Source organism: Eschscholzia californica, unplaced genomic scaffold (assembly GCF_041429995.1).
Source record: "Eschscholzia californica isolate CP2 unplaced genomic scaffold, dmEscCali1.0.p SCAF_3, whole genome shotgun sequence".
NCBI lineage: Eukaryota > Viridiplantae > Streptophyta > Magnoliopsida > Ranunculales > Papaveraceae > Eschscholzia > Eschscholzia californica.
In genome coordinates this window covers 22,718,140-22,736,405 of record NW_028238420.1, presented here as the reverse complement: position 1 = coordinate 22,736,405, position 18,266 = coordinate 22,718,140, and the positions used below count along the sequence as shown (strand labels likewise).

General features: G+C 36.7%; 1 protein-coding gene across 1 annotated transcript; it reads left to right on the top strand.

Moving 5' to 3' along the window:
* Window positions 1-7,481: 7,481 nt before the first annotated feature.
* On the top strand, window positions 7,482-12,276 carry LOC147549067 (uncharacterized). Its single transcript, XM_086668211.1, has 3 exons — window positions 7,482-7,533; window positions 11,634-12,204; window positions 12,264-12,276. The coding sequence occupies exons 1-3, from the start codon at window positions 7,482-7,484 to the stop codon at window positions 12,274-12,276; spliced, it is 636 nt and encodes a 211-aa protein (XP_086524337.1).
* The last annotated feature ends 5,990 nt before the right edge of the window (window positions 12,277-18,266 follow it).

The window sequence follows — 18,266 nt, the reverse complement described above, 5'->3', positions numbered from 1 at the left end:
TTGGACATGCATTGAGTTAGCGTTTTTGTGTATTTTATATTTTATCTTTGTGTGAATTATATGTTTATTTGGGTGGATATTTTTGTTGTTGGTAGTTTTTTTAGTAGTATGTTACTATGCATTTGAAATACTACTTTTTTATGTTGTACAAACAACACCTATAGAGTAAGTATTTCTATATTCCTATTGCATTTTTGTTATGGAATGTTACATAAATTAGAAATCAGATGTGTTCCTGTTGTATTTTTTTGTGTGCTCCCACGTTGTTATCATCTTAAGTAAGATAATAGATGCGCCTAAAAATTGAAATGTGTAAGGTGTATTTTGTATTTTAGGGTTACAATGTCTTTTGTATTTGAAAGAGAGAAGTTTCATAAGAAGGAGACGCCCTTTGATGCCCTTCGATCAAGCTAGTAATGTGCTCAGTTTGTCGTTCGATAGGACCAATAGCGACGTAGAAAATAAAGTCCGATCATTTAGAGATCGTAATGTTTTGCTAGAAACCAACTATGATTGGGGATTACTCAAGTGATTCGCGATTAATTACAACCGGATCTTACAACGGGTTACACCGAAGAGTATCAATTTGATCGGAAGATGTGAATTGAGGGATATGGCACATAAAGTATGGTTCAAATTCATAAATATGACCGAGTGTCTGGACGAAAAGGAACGGTTGGTCATAAGGCCCGACCAATGGGTGGCCCGGGACATGGGATTGCCGGTTAGGCCCATCAAGGGCAGATCCAACCGACCATACTATTTGATGTCTTAGATGAGATAAACATCTCATCCGGGAGACCAACTCTGAGTTAGATCTAAAAACCTCATTTAGTGGTCCATATTGAATCCTAATATGAATGAGATTCAGACTTCAGGAGTTCTAAATAAGGACTCTATTAGAACAGAAACATGTGTGGATTCCTTTCTAGAGGATTTCCATCTCCCCACATTACAGAGACAAAGAGAAAAAAAGGGAGAGAAATATGTCATGCTATCTATACAGTTTAAGGAAGAATCAGTTCTTCATCTAACTGTTTATTAGAGCTCTAGCTAACTCAAAAGACGAGAGATTAAGTCGATTGGGCGAGTGTCTTAAGTAGAGGAGCTACAATTGAAGCTCTAAATCTTCCGAATAAAAGCAGTCAATTCAGTCCGTGGGAAATAAGGACTTTATTAGAACAGAAACATGTGTGGATTCCTTTCTAGAGGATTTCTATCTCTGCCACATTATAGAGAGAGAAAAAAAAGGAGAGAAATATGTCATGCTATCTATATAGTCTAGAGGAAGAATCAGTTCTTCATCTAACTGTTTATTAGAGCTCTAGCTAACTCAAAAGACGAGAGATTAAGTCGATTGCGCGAGTGTCTCAACTAGAGGAGCTACAATTGAAGTTCGTAGGAAAGCAACTTATGTATAATCCTATCCTTAACTAGTTCATTATTATTTTATGCATGAGATTCTGGAAATGAGTGTCAGACGTCTAAAATTCCGCTTAGAACATTGGGAGACTCCATGACACAACAGTCGTGTCAGAATCTCTTGCACGAGCTAATTTTGGCTAGTCGGACTAACTTCAGACTTGTGTAGTAAGATAAATGAGTCCGAAAAGAGTTTCAAACATCAATTTGATTTACCGGAAATAGTCTTTTCACTATCGAGTATTGAACTGTTGATTGATGAAAACAACTCAACCAAATGGAAACGAAAAAGTACATAAACCACCATGCAAAAACCACGCGAAAGAAATACCTAGTAGTTGAAGGACCTCAAAAAAATTGCCTCGGGAACTCTCGTTCTGTTGGTTCTGCATGTGAAAACTTTAAGCCCCCAGAGACGCCCAGTTTCTGATACTATATTCATCAAAAAAAGAATAACATTTAAAAATAAATAAAGAGTACTGCTGATATCAACAAATGATGCTGCTTTAGACCTCATTTGTTGAGATAATTGACTCTTAATTCAGATTTGTCTTATGTCTGACTCAAATACACTTATAATAAACTCGATTAAGCCGTTCAGGCGAGTTAAATCTTAATTAAGAAAACAAATAAACAATATCAGACTCATATTATTTAACTAGACTTTACAAACTTGATCTATAGCATAACACCCTGTCTTAGAAACAAAATGACCATTTAGATTTCTTTGGCTCCTAGACTGGCTAAATGGAGAAAGTTGGGGTGATCTAGGTCGGGGTCATGCTAAGGAATTATGTCCCATGTGAAACTAGTAGACCCCTGTGGTGCTCAAATAAAGATCATTGTGACTAGTATTAAAATATTTGTTACATCAATTAGTATTATAGCTTACAAAGGCTCTCTTAGTCTCTAATGATGATGGATGAGGTGAAACGAAGGTTTCATATATAGAACACCTAAGGAAAGATCTTACGGAAATAGACATTTGTCTTGAATCATGATCTCCAGTAGCTTATTTCCCCGTCTCTTGCAAGATTGTAATCAACTTCTTTCTTAAACTCTACATGTTCTGGATGATCCTCTTGCTCAACTTGCTTACCAACATTGGATTCAGTCTCTATATCCATTACCTTCTTCTTAGTTTTGTTGGTTAACTTAAATCTACACTTGTTTTGTTGGTTATTGTGCTCCATATTTTTGTTTGTATTCTTCTTTTTGTGGATAAAGATTGTTTGTTCGTTTGATGTATTTTAGATTCATCATCTTGGTGTATTTTGGGTTTTCTTTTGTCTTGGAAGCTACATTAATGTCGAAACCACTTAGATCTTGCCTCTCAGTGACATGTTAGGAACCATGTGTAGGACTACATAAACTTAATTGAATCAGTTGATAACTTACCTTATTGAATGCTTTTGAGTCCATTTGAAGGAAAACTTAGTTTTGGGTGTTAAATGCCGCCATTTTTATATGGTGGGTTGGTTAAGTAAAGGAATTAATATTGCATAGTTTTTTTTTGCATTAATAAGCTGGGAAAGGGCCCAGACCCAAGGACAACAAGCTACAAAAGCACAAGCAAAAATAAAAAAAAAACACAAAGGACTAGGCACTAATGCCAACATTTTCTCAAACGAATTCTACCATTCCTATCATCTTTGAGGATATTGCTCAGCTCCATAGGAAGACTAGCAATGTCAAGTTCAATGACACCAGAAGGTCTAAGCTTAGCAAGGAAGTCAGCAGCTTGGTTAATGATGGGCCTAGAAAGTTTCCTAAATAGGTCACCACCCGCAAGTATACGGGTGTCAAGTAGTAAACCCGGTAAGACCGGAGTCGATCCGCGGAGACTAAGTCAAACTCAACCTTAAACCTAAAACTAACTTGGATTTTTGAATTCGATTTTGACTTTTTTTGACGATTAAATAGTAAAGTATTAAAATAACGTAAATAAGTAATAACGGCTAACGGATGAATGAAGGAGAAGTCTAGGGTTTTGAATCTATTTTAATCATGCATAAACATCGATTTAAATCTATTACCTTTTGGTGACTAAACTAATAATCAATTCTTAAGGATTCTAACTATTATTTATCAACTATCAAGTATCCAATATTAAAGAACCTAATCTAAATATAATGGATCAAGACTAACGAAGTATAAATAATGAAAGACTTAAAAGGAATTGAAATATATCTAAGCACCTAAGTTGTCGAAATAATCATCTAATAATCATGCATAACACAAAAAATGTCATCAAAACCCTAAACTAGGTGTTTAGCTACTCATCATAATCATGGTGGGAGAGATAAAAATTAATAAAATCAGAGAGGGATAAAGAATCGGCAAAGAAACAACCTTTTTTCTCGCAATTTTCCCTCTGCGCAGCCAAACAGACCCTTAGGGAAGGGTATTTTCCTTCTGGTTTTACTGAATTCTGCCAAACAGACCCTTAGGGAAAATAATTTTCTCGTCTTCCCGGAAACGGTTTCCTGGTGAGAAAATAATTTTCCTTGACTGGTTCTTCTCTCTCTAGTGTTTTTTTTTTCTTTCTTCCTCCAGACTTTCTCTTTATCTCTCTATAACAATAAGAAACTTTCTCTTTCTCTCTAGAACCGAACTAGTAAAGGGAGAAGATAAAGAGATGTAACCAAAATCAATTTTTATTAATATGAAATCTCTCTCTCTTTACAGTACCTCTCTCTCTCTTAACTCGTTCTTTCTAACCTTCTCTCTCTCACAAAGAGAAGGATTAGAAGATGAAAAAGAAAAGAATAAAGAAACTCTTTTACTCACCTTCTCTCTCTACCCTCTAGCTCTCGGTTTTCTTTCTCTCTCTAAACCGAGAGTTAGTTCCTCTCTGTTGTAGTTTGAGCCGTGGAGATATATTCCTTTCCTCCTCTAAACCTTCTGTTATAAAGATAAAAAAAAACAATCCCACAAATCCTTCTCCTCCTTTCCTTTCCAAAATTCCGGTTTAAATTTCATTCCTTCTCCCTTTATTCTTTCCTTCTCGGTTTACTTTCTTTCTTCACTTCCCATATTAAACAAAATCTCCAGCTAACATATCCAAAACTTCCCATCTCTCGGTTTATATCTCTGCTGTTAAGAGTTGCTCGGTTTTAAGACTCGCGAGCTGCTGTGTTGGCTGGAAAGATTAGGTGGCCGTCGGATTCCAAGAGAACAGATCTGGATGGTGGACGAGTTGGGACGCAAGGTATAAACTTGCACACGGGTACACGGGGTCATGCGCTCTGTTATACTGGGGAGTGGTACACGGGAAACCCCTACTTACCACCACTGATGACCGAACGTTAGCCCGAAAATCCAGATTACCTGTTAGGTTGGCCGCCACGTGTCTACAAGCTGACTTGGTCAAATCGGTTCTATTCCCAACTTTGACTTGCTCTAGTTTGCTCACCCGAACTCCGATTTGACTTTCGTTTTCGCCGATAGATTCGTATTGGACTCTTCTTTCACATGGGCACTAATATTGACCAGAATACCCTTGTCATTAAAATGACCAAAATGCCCCTCAAGTATGTCTTCATCACGATGTTTTCGCATCGAACTCCGTAAATGAGACCTGAGGAAGAAAATCAAACAAATAATCAGAGTAACCGCTCGAACTGGACTAACTAACCCGAGTTAAGAGATTCAAATGAGACATTTTCATGTCTCATCAGTTAAGCTCACGCACTACATGAAGGATGCTGCATTGTTCAAAGGAGTCCCAAAGCTTCTGAATACTCAACCAAATGACCCAAACCTCCCAAGGTGGGAGCTTACTCCTGTCTGCAAGAAGAGAGAACACCACCATAGAATCAGTTGCTATAGTTACTTTGGAGCACTGGTATTTGAGGGCTAGCTGCAGCCCCAGATGAACACCTTGCATCTCATGAGCAAGAATGGACTCCCTGAAAGAAGAACCAGCACCTAAAGCAATAGGATCCCCATCAGAATTTCTAAGAACAGCCCCATGGCCAGCATCCTCAGCATCTAGAGAGCCATATGAACTAATAAGGACATAACCAGGAGGAGGAGGGCACTACTTATAATCTTCACAGCAGGTCTAACCAGCTGAATATTAAGATTCCACTTCTTAGCAAATTCTAAATTCTGGATTGACCCTTCAATCTTGCCTTTCCAAGTAGCAACCTTCATTTTTACTTCCTCAACTATCATCTTGATAATTCCTGAGGAAGTATTAGCTTTCTGTTGGAAGATTCTAGCATTCCTTTCAATCCAAATATGGTTAAGAAAGGCCTTAAAGACTAGGCATCCCACTTTAGCCAAGACAGAAGCACCCTTAAAATGTGTACAACACCAAGTAAGCTCTTCCTCAAAAGATTGGAAGCAATGTCTATAAAACCCCAATAACTGGAGCAATTCACACCAAATATGCTGAGAGAAGCTGCATTCAAAAAACAAGTGGGAGGTAGATTCAATACCTTGAGAGCAAATACCTCACACACTAGGGACATCTAAGCCCAAGAGCCTCAGCTTGTCCCTGGTCTTAAGCCCATTATGAAGAATCAGCCAAGTTATAAAGCAATGCTTTGGGATGCAATCAGGGAACCAGACAATGCCCTTCCAAGTGACCTGAGACCCTCTAGGACGAATGGCTTCATAAGTGTCTTTAAGGTTATACACTCCTTTAGCATTAACTGACCAAACTATCCTATCAGCTTCCCCAACAACAATAGGCACACAGTCAAGAGCAGCAAAGACCTCAGGCCTTTCAACCCTCAGATAATCAGGAACATACCACTTCCCCTCTTCTCCTCAGGTCAACTCAAGAGGGGAAGTGTGGTCAAATGTACCGTGTATTTTAGTTGATAAATATTGTTGTAACGTTTTGATTTAATTTAATGCAATCTATTTCAACAAAAAAAAGGAAACCATGCCATGGAGGTTGGTTTCTGGTCCTTAGCCCATCAGACATTTTAGAAATATATAATCCGGGATGTTGGTCATTCGTCATCTTAATGGATTTTCCTTTTTTGTCGCTTAGTCAGTTTGATTCAAAAAAGAATAAACTGAATTTGTTGATACATAATGCATTATGTATGACATAAAAAAAATGAAATAAAGTATGAAACTTTAACAATAAATAACAGGTAATTTATGAAACAAAACAAGAATCGATAAACAGGAAAACATTGTAACTTTGACATTTAGACATACTTTAACTAATTTGGACTAAATATCCATTATAAGTATTATTTTAGCTTAAAATCCTATATTAATATTAGGGTGGACTAAATGTGTGTTTAGGTGTAGATTTTTGGACTAGGAACCCAAAAATTATTTAATTAATGGAAACAATTATAACAATCCTCATCCTGCTTTAAACAGTCCTCTTATTCATATTTCCACCCACATTATTATGAGAAGCATCATGATGGTAAGTAATTTAAAAAAGGGTTAATTCTCATATGGCCTTCTACATGTGAGCAACTCCTTTCTCTGGCCGCCGGGTCCTCAGATTTTGAAGGCCCGAAGCGAGTTTCAAGAATGTCGCCTACACGCATTTTAGAAGAAAAAAATTATATATATATCGAAATTTTCTAAATTATTTTTTGCACATAATGTGAGGTTTAAAAATGAAACTTGCATTCATAACTTGTAATCCGAATCGAACGATCTTATTGAGTTATTTGGCAATCGGTTTTGGTTCGGGGAGAGCCCTCGACAATCCTTAGTCGATCTCCTGATCAAGTGGTTCAGCGAGGAACTCAACGAGTCAGTAACTTGTTCTGTTTTTTTTTAATAAAAATAAGAAAGTATCGGAAAATGATTCTCTGAAAAAATAGCCCATAGAAATTTTAGCTTTTTTTTGTGCTTAGGGTGATAGTGTTGGTTGTGGTTTGATGGTTGTTGTGGTGACGGAGGTTTAGTATTGATGGTGGTTGTGGTGTTGAAGTTTAGTAATGATGGTGGTGATGGAAGTATAGTGGTAGATGTTTGGTAATCGGGGTGGTAGTAGAGGTACAACGTGGAGGTTTAGTAACTGTGGTGGTGGTAGAAGTGTCAAGTAAGAAAATTAAAAAAACAATTTAATGATGGTGGTTATAGCGTTGAAGTTTAGTAATGATGTTGGTGATGGTAGTGGAGGTAAAGTGGTAGAGGAGGTTTAGTAATTGTGGTGATGTTAGAAGTGTCAACTAAAGTAATGAAAAAAATACAATTTAAAAACAAAAAAATGATTGTGTTTGAGATTGAACTCACGTTGTTCAAATTCTAACATGCTTACTACCACTCGAGCTAAAGTAACCTATTTTTTGTTTGGTAATTGTTTTATAGGGATAAATAAATGGGAACCCCTTAATTCTATCTTTGTAGGCTTCATGTGAGGCCCTGGGGGGCCGAAGCGAGGCTTTGCCCACTTGCACCCCAGGGCAGATCTTGTCCTTTGTTTTAGTCCTTACATTTGGAAGAGACAGTTTAACATGGTTACTACCAATTGAGCTCAGGTTGCTCAAATTCTTTAACATGGTTACTACCAATTGAGCTAAAGTAACCTACTCGTTGTTTGGTAATTGCTTTATAGAGATAAAATAAATGAAAACCCTTAATTCTATCTTTATAGACTTCATGTGAGGCCCTTTGATCTTGGGGGGCTCGGAGCGAGACTTTGTCGATGATGGGCCTAAAGGTTACCCTTAAAGGTCTCTACCCGCAAGTATACGGGTGTCAAGTAGTATCTCGGTAAGACCGAGGTCAATCCACGGGACTAAGTGAAACCTATTCTAAAACTCAGAACTAGTACGATTTTTCCAAATGGTTTGAGATACTCCCTCTGTCCCATTTTGTTTGGTTGTTATTCCTTTTATGGATGTCCCAAAATGTTTGTTCACTTTCCTTTTATAACATTCATTCAAATATTAAAATGATGGCCCTTCCAAAACTACCCTTCAATTTCAATACCAATAAAATGTTCTAATTGGTTCCACACTTCCACCAATGTTATATTTAATGAAATATCTCAAATTAAATGAGGGTAATTTAGGAAAGTGTTTCTTTTTTGTCAACAATAAATAAGGTCTCCTTAATAAGTTGGACTCCCCAAAACTACAAACAAAATGGGACGGAGGGAGTATGATTTTTCAAAATGATTAAAATAAACAAAAATAAATAAGTATTAACGTTACAAGAAAACCAATGGGGGAAAGACAAGGATTTTAGAATCCATCCATGGAACAACTCTAAAGATGATCTAACTCAATAGTCAATCAAATCCTTTTATTACTCGGACCTCAAAACATGAATTTTCTAAAGTCTGGAAGATATCCTCATTAAAACGATAAAAATTAAAGATACATGTATCATTCCCTAAATACTAAGTGCTCCATTATTGTATATCAACTAAGAAGTATAACCCATCAAAGCATTCTATTCTAAGGATGGAATATCAACTTAAGAAAGATGAATAATGAAAGAACTAATTAATAACAAGAATAACGCAAGTTAGACATGAACGGCCAAAGGACTAATTGACTCGCATTGAATCACTGCTAGAAAGTAAATGAACTTCATCAAAGACCTAGTAACATGATCATTAAGGATTTTAAAGAGGATTTCATTACAAAAATTAAGATCAAGAGATAAGAGGTCACCAAATATTAGATTCCTTGTTGATGGTGATGACAGATGACCATCGAGGAATGTGATAAATTTTTATCAAGGTCCCTCTCACAAAGACAAAGAAAATTCAACACATGAGCATTCTCTTTAATCTCTCTCTCACAAAAAGATTAATAGATCATGTCCTTCTCTCTTTTTCTCTACAATAATTTCTTTTGACTAGAAAAATAGAAGGAAGAAGAAAATGAAACTAAAATTCTGTTTTGCTTTGATATCTCTCTCTCTTTTTCTCACTCTCTACAAGTACTCTCCCTGTTTCTCTTTTGAAATTCTGTTTGGTTGAATACTTGAAGTATATAAGAAGAAGAAGAAGAAGAAGAAGAAGAAGACACCAACCTATATAAGTCTCCCTGTTCTCTCTCTGTTATTCTTACAAAATAATAAGAAAAGGAAGAAGAAAAAAAACACTCTCTGTAAAACTTTCTCTCACTAAAAGTTTTCTAGTAAATCTATTCTTCTTTTTTCTCTCAACAATCTTTTTATCTCTTTATATAATAATAAGAACATGAAATTTGAATAACAAAAGCAAAGCTCTCTTCCTCCTTAAACAATAATTTCTCTCAAAATCCAAAAATCAATCTTTGAAATTCAATGGAAGATGAAGAAGAAAAACAAAATCAGAGAACATATATAAAATTCTTTCTAAACTCCTCTCTATTTTCTCCTCACTCTCTCTACAATAATCTGCTTTTCTCTCTCTCTCTCTCTCTCTCTCTCTCTCTCTAAAATGTATACTTGAAGCCCGGAGAGGAAAAGAAGAGCTCCCTGTTTTTTTTTCTAAGAAAAGGTGTCCACTCCCTTCATGAAGCTCTGTTTTTATAAAGTTCAGGATACCAAAATTCCAAATCTTCTCCTTCCATCTTCAAAAGAATCTTCCTCTGATTTCTCTCTCTAAATAGAACAATAGAGATAAATCCTTTTTTCTCTTTACTGTAAAATATTTGAATCCAATACTCCAACCAAATATCTGTAAACTTTGGGCCTTGTACTTTACGAATGGGCCTAATACGTACAAGCCCAATAGTATGTCCCATCCAATTAGCCCATTAAGTATTGGGCTTAGGAAACTCTATATCTAGTTCAAGAATGAGTTGTGTTGTCATGTTGTCTTGACACCTTATGGACTTGGTGTTTGACACATAAGATGAACTTGCCTTGTTGTCTTTACACCTCATGGTTTGTTGTCTTGACACATGGAATGTTTGACACCAATATGAACACAACTTGTTGTGGTAGGCAAGACAAAATGCAATGATGGAAATGCATTTTGTTGTAGTATAAATAGGAGATAGTAATGGATGGAAAATATGCTCTTGCTCATACAAGTTCAAGCTAGAATTTCCATCTCTATAGGCTTGAAGAAAAGAAGAGGAAAGAGTATACTTGTTCATCTTTAATCAAAGAAGAAGCTTATCATCTATTTTCTAAACACTACATGGAGAAAGGTAAACTACTTATCAAGAACTTCAAGTTTCATTTAAAGATAAAATATTATTGTGATGAACATGATGTCTCTAGATCATTTTATGTCATGGGAAGAATTTTTCGGTTACATGTTTTATCCCATGAACTCATTGTATATGTATATATGTTTGTATAACATGTGGTATCAGAGCATAGGGTGTAGATGTTCATGTTTGTCCAAAATCTTTATTGAATTTGAATTGTTCTTGACAAGAGTTTGTATTATTGGACTCATATAGCCATTGGTTTTGTAGTTAGATGAGAACACTAATGAATCTTTGATTTCATTTATGTATTATGAATATGTTATTATGGAATAAGAGATGGTGGCTACCACTCGATGATCGTGGCAACGATCATATATGTTAATTGAAAGAGATGGTGGTTACCACTCTAATGGTCGTGGCAACGATCATATATACTAATTGAAAGAGATGGTGGTTACCACTCTAATGATCGTGGCAACGATCATGTATGCTAAATGAAAGAGATGGTGGTTACCACTCGATGATTGTGGCAACGATCATCAATTAAATGATAGGGGTGGTGGCTACCACCCTAGTAGGCATGGTCGTGGTTACGACTGAATTCTATATCGAAGTTTTGGTATAACTTTAAGAAAGCATAAGGATAATTAAATAGTGACCATGATATGTATAATCAGTAAGAATGCCACCAAAGTGACTTATGAAGTAAGGATACATATCAATAATGGCTCACATTATTGTAATATTTTATGCGATGAAACGGTTCATATAATGCATTACATGATTCTTTTAGTAAATAATTTGTCCAAAGATGATTTATAAGTTAAAAGGATTGTAGACTAGAAATGCAAGGTATCATCTAAAATTAGTTTATGTTGCCCAAAGGCCATAAACATTTTAAGGTTAGATGATACACTAATGGACTTGTTTATATATAAAAGGTATCATCTAAAAATTAGTTTGTGTTGCCCAAAGGTCATAAACATTTTTAAGGTTAGATGATGTACCAATGAAGTTCTTTATATATAAAATAATTAATGTTATGTATGTCTTAATTTAATCCCAAAGGAGAAATTTTGATATATAGTTCATGTGCTTATGATTTGGTTATGTTTGCAGTATTTGCGCCTATATCTCTTCACTCGCAAGCTGCGTCTGTTCCAATCTTTACCGGATCAAATTTTTCAGAATGGAACGAACATATTAAGTTCACGTTAGGTGTTCTTGATTTAGATCGTGCCTTAATGTCTGATAAACCTGCTACTCTAACTGCGTCAAGTAGCACTGATGAAAAGAATAAATTTGATGTCTGGGAAAAATCGAACAGACTTAGGATGATGTTCATGCGAATGACTATTGCGAGCAACATAAAAACATCTCTTCCTCAAATTGATAATGCTAAAGACTTCATTATAGCGATTGAGGAAAGATTTCGTGCAGCTGATAAGTCTCTAGCTGGCACATTAATGGCTCAACTAACCACCATAAAGTATGACGGTGTAAAAGGAATGCAGGAGCATTTGATCGAGATGACTAACATTGCAGCAAGATTAAATGGACTTGGAATGAACGTAGAAGAACCTTTTCTAGTTCGCTTCATTATGAATTCCTTGTCTCCTCAATATGGTACATTCCAAATGAATTACAATTCTCTTAAAGAACAATGGAATGTGAATGAACTATCAAGTATGTTAGTTCATGAGGAAACAAGGTTGAGGCAACAAGAAAGTTTTTCTACTAATCTTGTAGCTCAAGAAGTTAGAGGAAAGAAATGGAAACCCAAGAAAGGTAAGAAAGGCATTCCACCAAAGAACACTGGACCTGCTTTAGGTCCTCAGGCCCAGATACGAAAGAAGGACAAATTCAGATGTCATTTCTGTAGAAAGTTTGGACACTTTCAGGCTGATTGTCCAAAACGTAAGGCTTGGTTCGAAAAGAAAGGTGAGCAAATAGCTCTTGTATGTTTCGAATCGAATCTTATTGAAATTCCTTCTAATACTTGGTGGCTTGATACGGGTGCTAATGTTCATATTTCTAAAACGATGCAGGGATACCTTTCAAGTCGAACCCCAAGTCAGAATGAACGTTTTATCCTAATGGCAAACCAGACTCCTTCTGAAGTTATATCTATAGGAACTTACCGTTTGAAACTAGATACTGGTTGTTTTTTAGATTTGTATAATACCCTTTTTGTACCAACCGTATCTCGTAATCTAGTTTCCATGTTTCAACTGGATATTTTAGGGTATAAGCTATCTTTGGGTAACCAATGTTTTGATTTGTACAAAAATAATCGACTTTTTGGTTGTGGTGTTGTATATGACAAGCTTTATAAAATTAGTCTTGATGATCACTTTGCAAAATCTCTTTTAAACCTGCATCCTAATGTAAATTTTGGAATTCAACATAGTATAACTAATGAGAACTCTAGCAACTTGTGGAATAAAAGATTGGGGCATGTCTCCAAGGAAAGAATTATGAGATTAGTGAAGGTCGAAATACTTCCGAACTTAGACTTCACTGATTTTGGGATTTGTGTTGATTGTAGAAAAGGAAAAACAACAACACAATCCAAGAAAGGAGCCACAAGGAGCAAAGAACTTCTTGAGATCATCCATACTGATATTTGTGGACCTTTCTCTACTTCATGCATTAGTGGAGAAAAATATTTTATCAACTTCATAGATGATTTTTCACGTTATGGATATGTCTACTTGTTACATGATATATCTCAGGCTGTGAATGTTGTTGAGATTTTTATCACTGAGGTAGAAAGACAATTAGACAGAAAGGTGAAAATCATCAGATCAGATCGAGGTGGTGAATATTATGGAAGGTATGACGAATCAGGACAACATCCTGGTCCGTTTGCTAAACTCTTAGAAAAGCATGGCATTTGTGCACAATATACAATGCCAGGAACACCTCAGCAGAATGGTGTAGCTGAAAGGCGTAATAGAACTCTAATGGATATGGTTAGGAGTATGATGAGCAACTCTACTTTACCCATTATGTTATGGGGTGAAGCCCTTAAAACTGCTGTGTATGTCTTAAACCGAGTCCCTAGTAAGTCAGTTCCAAAAACTCCTTTTGAGTTGTGGACTGGAAGCAAACCTAGTTTAAGACACTTTCGTGTTTGGGGTTGCGCAGCGGAAGCCAGAATCTATAACCCTCAAGAAAAGAAATTGGATTCTAGAACCATTAGCGGGTTCTTTATTGGGTATCCTGAAAAATCTAAGGGATATAGATTCTATTGCCCTAACCATACCACAAGAATTGTTGAAACTGGTAATGCCAAATTCCATGAGACTCATGACACTAGTGGGAGTACTGAATCACGAAATGTAATTATTGACGAAGTAAGGGTAACAGTTCCCATACCCTTATCTTCAGAAAAAGTTCCTATCGAAAATTGTCATCCCGGTGATAATGAACAACAAGTCAATAGCCCACCAGTTCATGATCCAGTAGAGTTACGCAGGTCTCAGAGAATAAGAAAACCTGCTATCTCTTCTGACTATCTGATATACCTCCAGGAATTTGAAAATGACATCGGGACAAACAAAGAAGATCCAGTTTCATTTACGCATGCAATGGAAAGTAATGATTCTTCTAAATGGATTGATGCAATGAATGAAGAGTTAAAATCAATGACACAGAACAAAGTCTGGGATTTGGTTCAATTACCTGAAGGATGTAAGAAAATCGGGTGTAAATGGGTCTTTAAGACCAAGCTCGACTCTAAAGGTAAAATTGAACGTTATAAGGCCAGACTTGTAGCAAAAGGTTTCACTCAGAAAGAAGGCCTCGATTATCATGATACTTTTTCGCCTATATCTAGAAAAGACTCATTTAGAATTATTATGGCATTGGTGGCTCATTATAATTTGGAGCTTCACCAAATGGATGTAAAAACCGCTTTTCTGAATGGGAGTTTAGAGGAAGAGGTCTACATGGAGCAGCCAGAGGGCTACTCTGAAATAGGGATTGAACATATGGTGTGTAAATTGAATAAGTCAATATATGGACTTAAGCAAGCTTCTCGACAATGGTTTCTGAAGTTTAATGACACCATTGTGACCTTCGGATTTAAAGAAAACATTGTTGATAAATGTATATATCAGAAGGTCAGTGGGAGTAAGTTCATATATTTGATTTTGTATGTTGATGATATCCTTCTTGCCACTAATGATCTTGGTTTATTATATGAGACCAAGAAATTTCTTTCTAAAAACTTTGAAATGAAAGATATGAATGAGGCAAAATTTGTTATCGGAATAGAAATATTTCGAGATCGAGAACGAGGCATTTTGGCATGAAAGATTGTTCACCAACTGAAACACCTATACAGAAAGGTGACAAGTTCAACCTTATGCAATGTCCCAAGAATGAATTTGAAAGAAAAGGAATGGAAAACATTCCTTATACTTCTGCAGTAGGGAGTCTTATGTATGCGCAGATTTGTACCCGTCCTGACATCAGCTTTGTGGTGGGTATGCTTGGTCGTTACCAAAGTAACCCAGGAATGGCTCACTGGAAAGCAGCAAAGAAGGTGATGCGGTACTTACAAGGAACCAAGGACTATAAGCTTATTTTCAGAAGAACAGACAATCTGGAAGTGATAGGTTATTCAGACTCCGACTTTGCAGGGTGCTCTGACAGTAGAAAATCCACGTCTGGATATGTGTTTCTCTTAGCCGGAGGAACTATTTCGTGGAGAAGCATTAAGCAGAGTATTTATTGTAGCGCCTAGACCTTCGACTCGGAGAATCAGATGAGTTAGATCGCCGAACAAAGATAGCAATATTTAAGGACTTGATTTCGAATACTTATTTCGGTTGATACGGACAGCTCATCGGATAGTTGTCTAGAAATAACGAATTTTGATTGGTCACGTGGAAAGTTTAGACATGGTTTGCCTATCATTTTGTGTTTGACAATTTCGTCGTTATCGAATTAATATGGACGATATAGTTTATTCATGGTTAGTTGTGGGATGAAAAATAAAAGAGAAACGTTACATTGGGGTTCATAAGGTAAATAATGGGGGTTGAGTTAGCTGGATACAATATGATGGGGCTTGTGTGCGAGTTATATATAAGTTAGGGGGGTGAAATGTAATTTTATTACCTGGGCACTTTCTAAGATGACATTTGTCACTTTAAACACTTTGTTTACAAATAAAACCAAACTCCCATCTCTGTTTACACGTGCCCACTAAATCCTATCCTTTAAATCCCACTTTCCCTTTGTACTCAAACCCAACTTCTAAACAACATCACGGTGGAATACGATTTGAGATTTTTTTTTTTGGCCGTGAAACATTCGAATTTTCTTTCGTCAATTTCTTCGCGATCGGTTATCGGAATTCGATGAAATTTGTTCCAGGTAATTCCACTCGACTTGTTCTACATATCTATCCGTTTAAAATTTTCTATTTCGTCCGTTTTTGGTGGGTTTACGATAGTTATTTCGATAACTGTATAGTTGGGTCTAATATCTCTTGGGTTCGTAATTTAGAGCTATTTGGGATAGTTATAGTTATATTTCTTCGAATGGTTTGTGTTCAGAAACATGTTTAGAAGATTGTAGACTCTTTTGGGGTGTTCATATATAGACGGGTTGCTGCCGAATTATTTTACGACTCAAATTTGATATTTGGATCAGTTTTATAATGATTTGGAATAGAGATGGTTACCCGAACATTGCCGTATTTAACATAAATGGATAGGTTGAGTTATGGATTCGTGACATTGAGTTCATTTTATGATTTGATAGTTCTAGCTTCATAGTATTGAGTTCGTTAAATAAGTTGTCAGCTTATGAAGACTCGGAAATGTAAAATAGAGTTCATGGATTTGTGGGTTGGTCCGTAAGGTGTATCGGTTGTTCGATGGAACGTCTCAATGATCTCTTTAATGCCCGATAGGACATTCCTAGTATAGTTTCATTCATTTTATGCATTCTTGCTTTGCAAGAGGAGTCTTGACAGTTATGTAACTGTCAAATGACCGTTTTGTCCTTTTATATTCCAGTGAGACTACTGTACTGCTATAGGGAGCTCGAGGAGAGGTGGAGCTTAGCCAAAGACACTGTTGGAAGCGCAAGGAGAGGTAGGATCCTATGAATCTTACTTGGAGCACGGGTATTCCCCGTTTCACCATTATATATATATATAGTCATTTTTTCTTCTTTTTATAGTTCTCTAGTTCAATTTATGATATGATATGGTATGATATGAATGTAGTGGTGTGCTATATGTTATGGATGTTTCTCTTTTCAAAACAAATTGGTTTTTCTGAAAAATTATCACATAGAGGCGGGATCGCTTGATCTGTGTGATCGTTTTGTGTGAATTGTAAACACGTGGTGGCAGAATCGCTTGAGCTGCGTGTATAACATGGAGGCGGAATCGCTTGATCTGTGTTACGTGTATTGATTGTTTGACGCCGGGCATCGGTTGGTCCCCTTGTTTATATTTCTGTTATGGATTAGCCATGAATTCATGTTAAGGGTTACACTCGGTGCGTTGGCCTGCCGTTTGGTAACGACCATTCTTGTTTACCCGGAATGGGGTCCGAGAGAGATTGGGAGTTGGGGTATTCCGACCCTTGGAGTGATTAGGGGACTGACCAGTGCCATGTTTGTTTATTTATTCTGCTAAGCCACTGGTAAGTGTGGTTTGAATTCTGTAATGTCTTGTGTTTGATACGTACAATGTTTCACCGAACCGAAAGAGGGTGTTTACCCAAGTTTTCTGAATAAGAAAATACTTAATCCCTGAAAGTGAAAACTTGTAAAAGCTTGGCTTTAAACAGGGTTTACCCTACCTTGAGACACAAGAACGCTCTTCTCCTTCGGTTGATGGGACTTGTTAGGAGGGCTCTGTTCTTGTAGCTTTGGGAGCCTATCAGATCATTTAATATTATTATAGGTTCATGCATATGTTTGGGTATTCTTCGAATGGTCAATGAGTTACCTTGCGAGGAAGCGTCAGATCTGGCCGGAGATAGGACGCGCCTCAAGACGAGATAATTGTATCGCCGTGGGTATATGGCTCTACTAAGTGACGATACTCTTATAGTCATCTGGGTAAGTCATGACATATTCTAAGCGTATCATTGTTTGGGTGAGATTTACTATTCGATGCGTATTGAGATCACAAGCCAGCCCGATGGGCGATGATGACGAAGGGAGAGTTACGGAAGCTCTTACCGGGGTATTACGTGGATCCATGTGTACACTGCAGTAGTCAAACGTTCGATAAGGCGCCGCCTGCCTACGCACTAACAAAGGCCTACCGGTTATTCCTAGCCGAATAGTAGGTGACCCCGACTGAGGGCGTATTCAGTCGTGATCTTGGTAAGCTAGAAGAATTATCTTGCTATATTGCTTTGCTTCGTGTGCATATTGATATCTCTGTATATATGTAACACTTATAACTATTAATGTATTAAAATGTTGATGTGTGTGGTGCGGGTAGGATGTCTAGGTATCCTACTGAGCTGACCTTCGGGTTATCTCATTCCTATTTGTTGTTGTTTAGTTGCAGGTATTGGTGACCCGGAGTGACATAGTTTACTTCGACGGCTCACATTATGTAAGATTATAATTTCTATTATTTTTTCAACATAATCACAACGTTAATATTATATATGTATCATCTAGAATAGTTAGATCGTTCTCTCACTTGTTTGCGATTGTACACATGTAAATAGTATGCACATTATCACTTATTATTTGATGCTATTG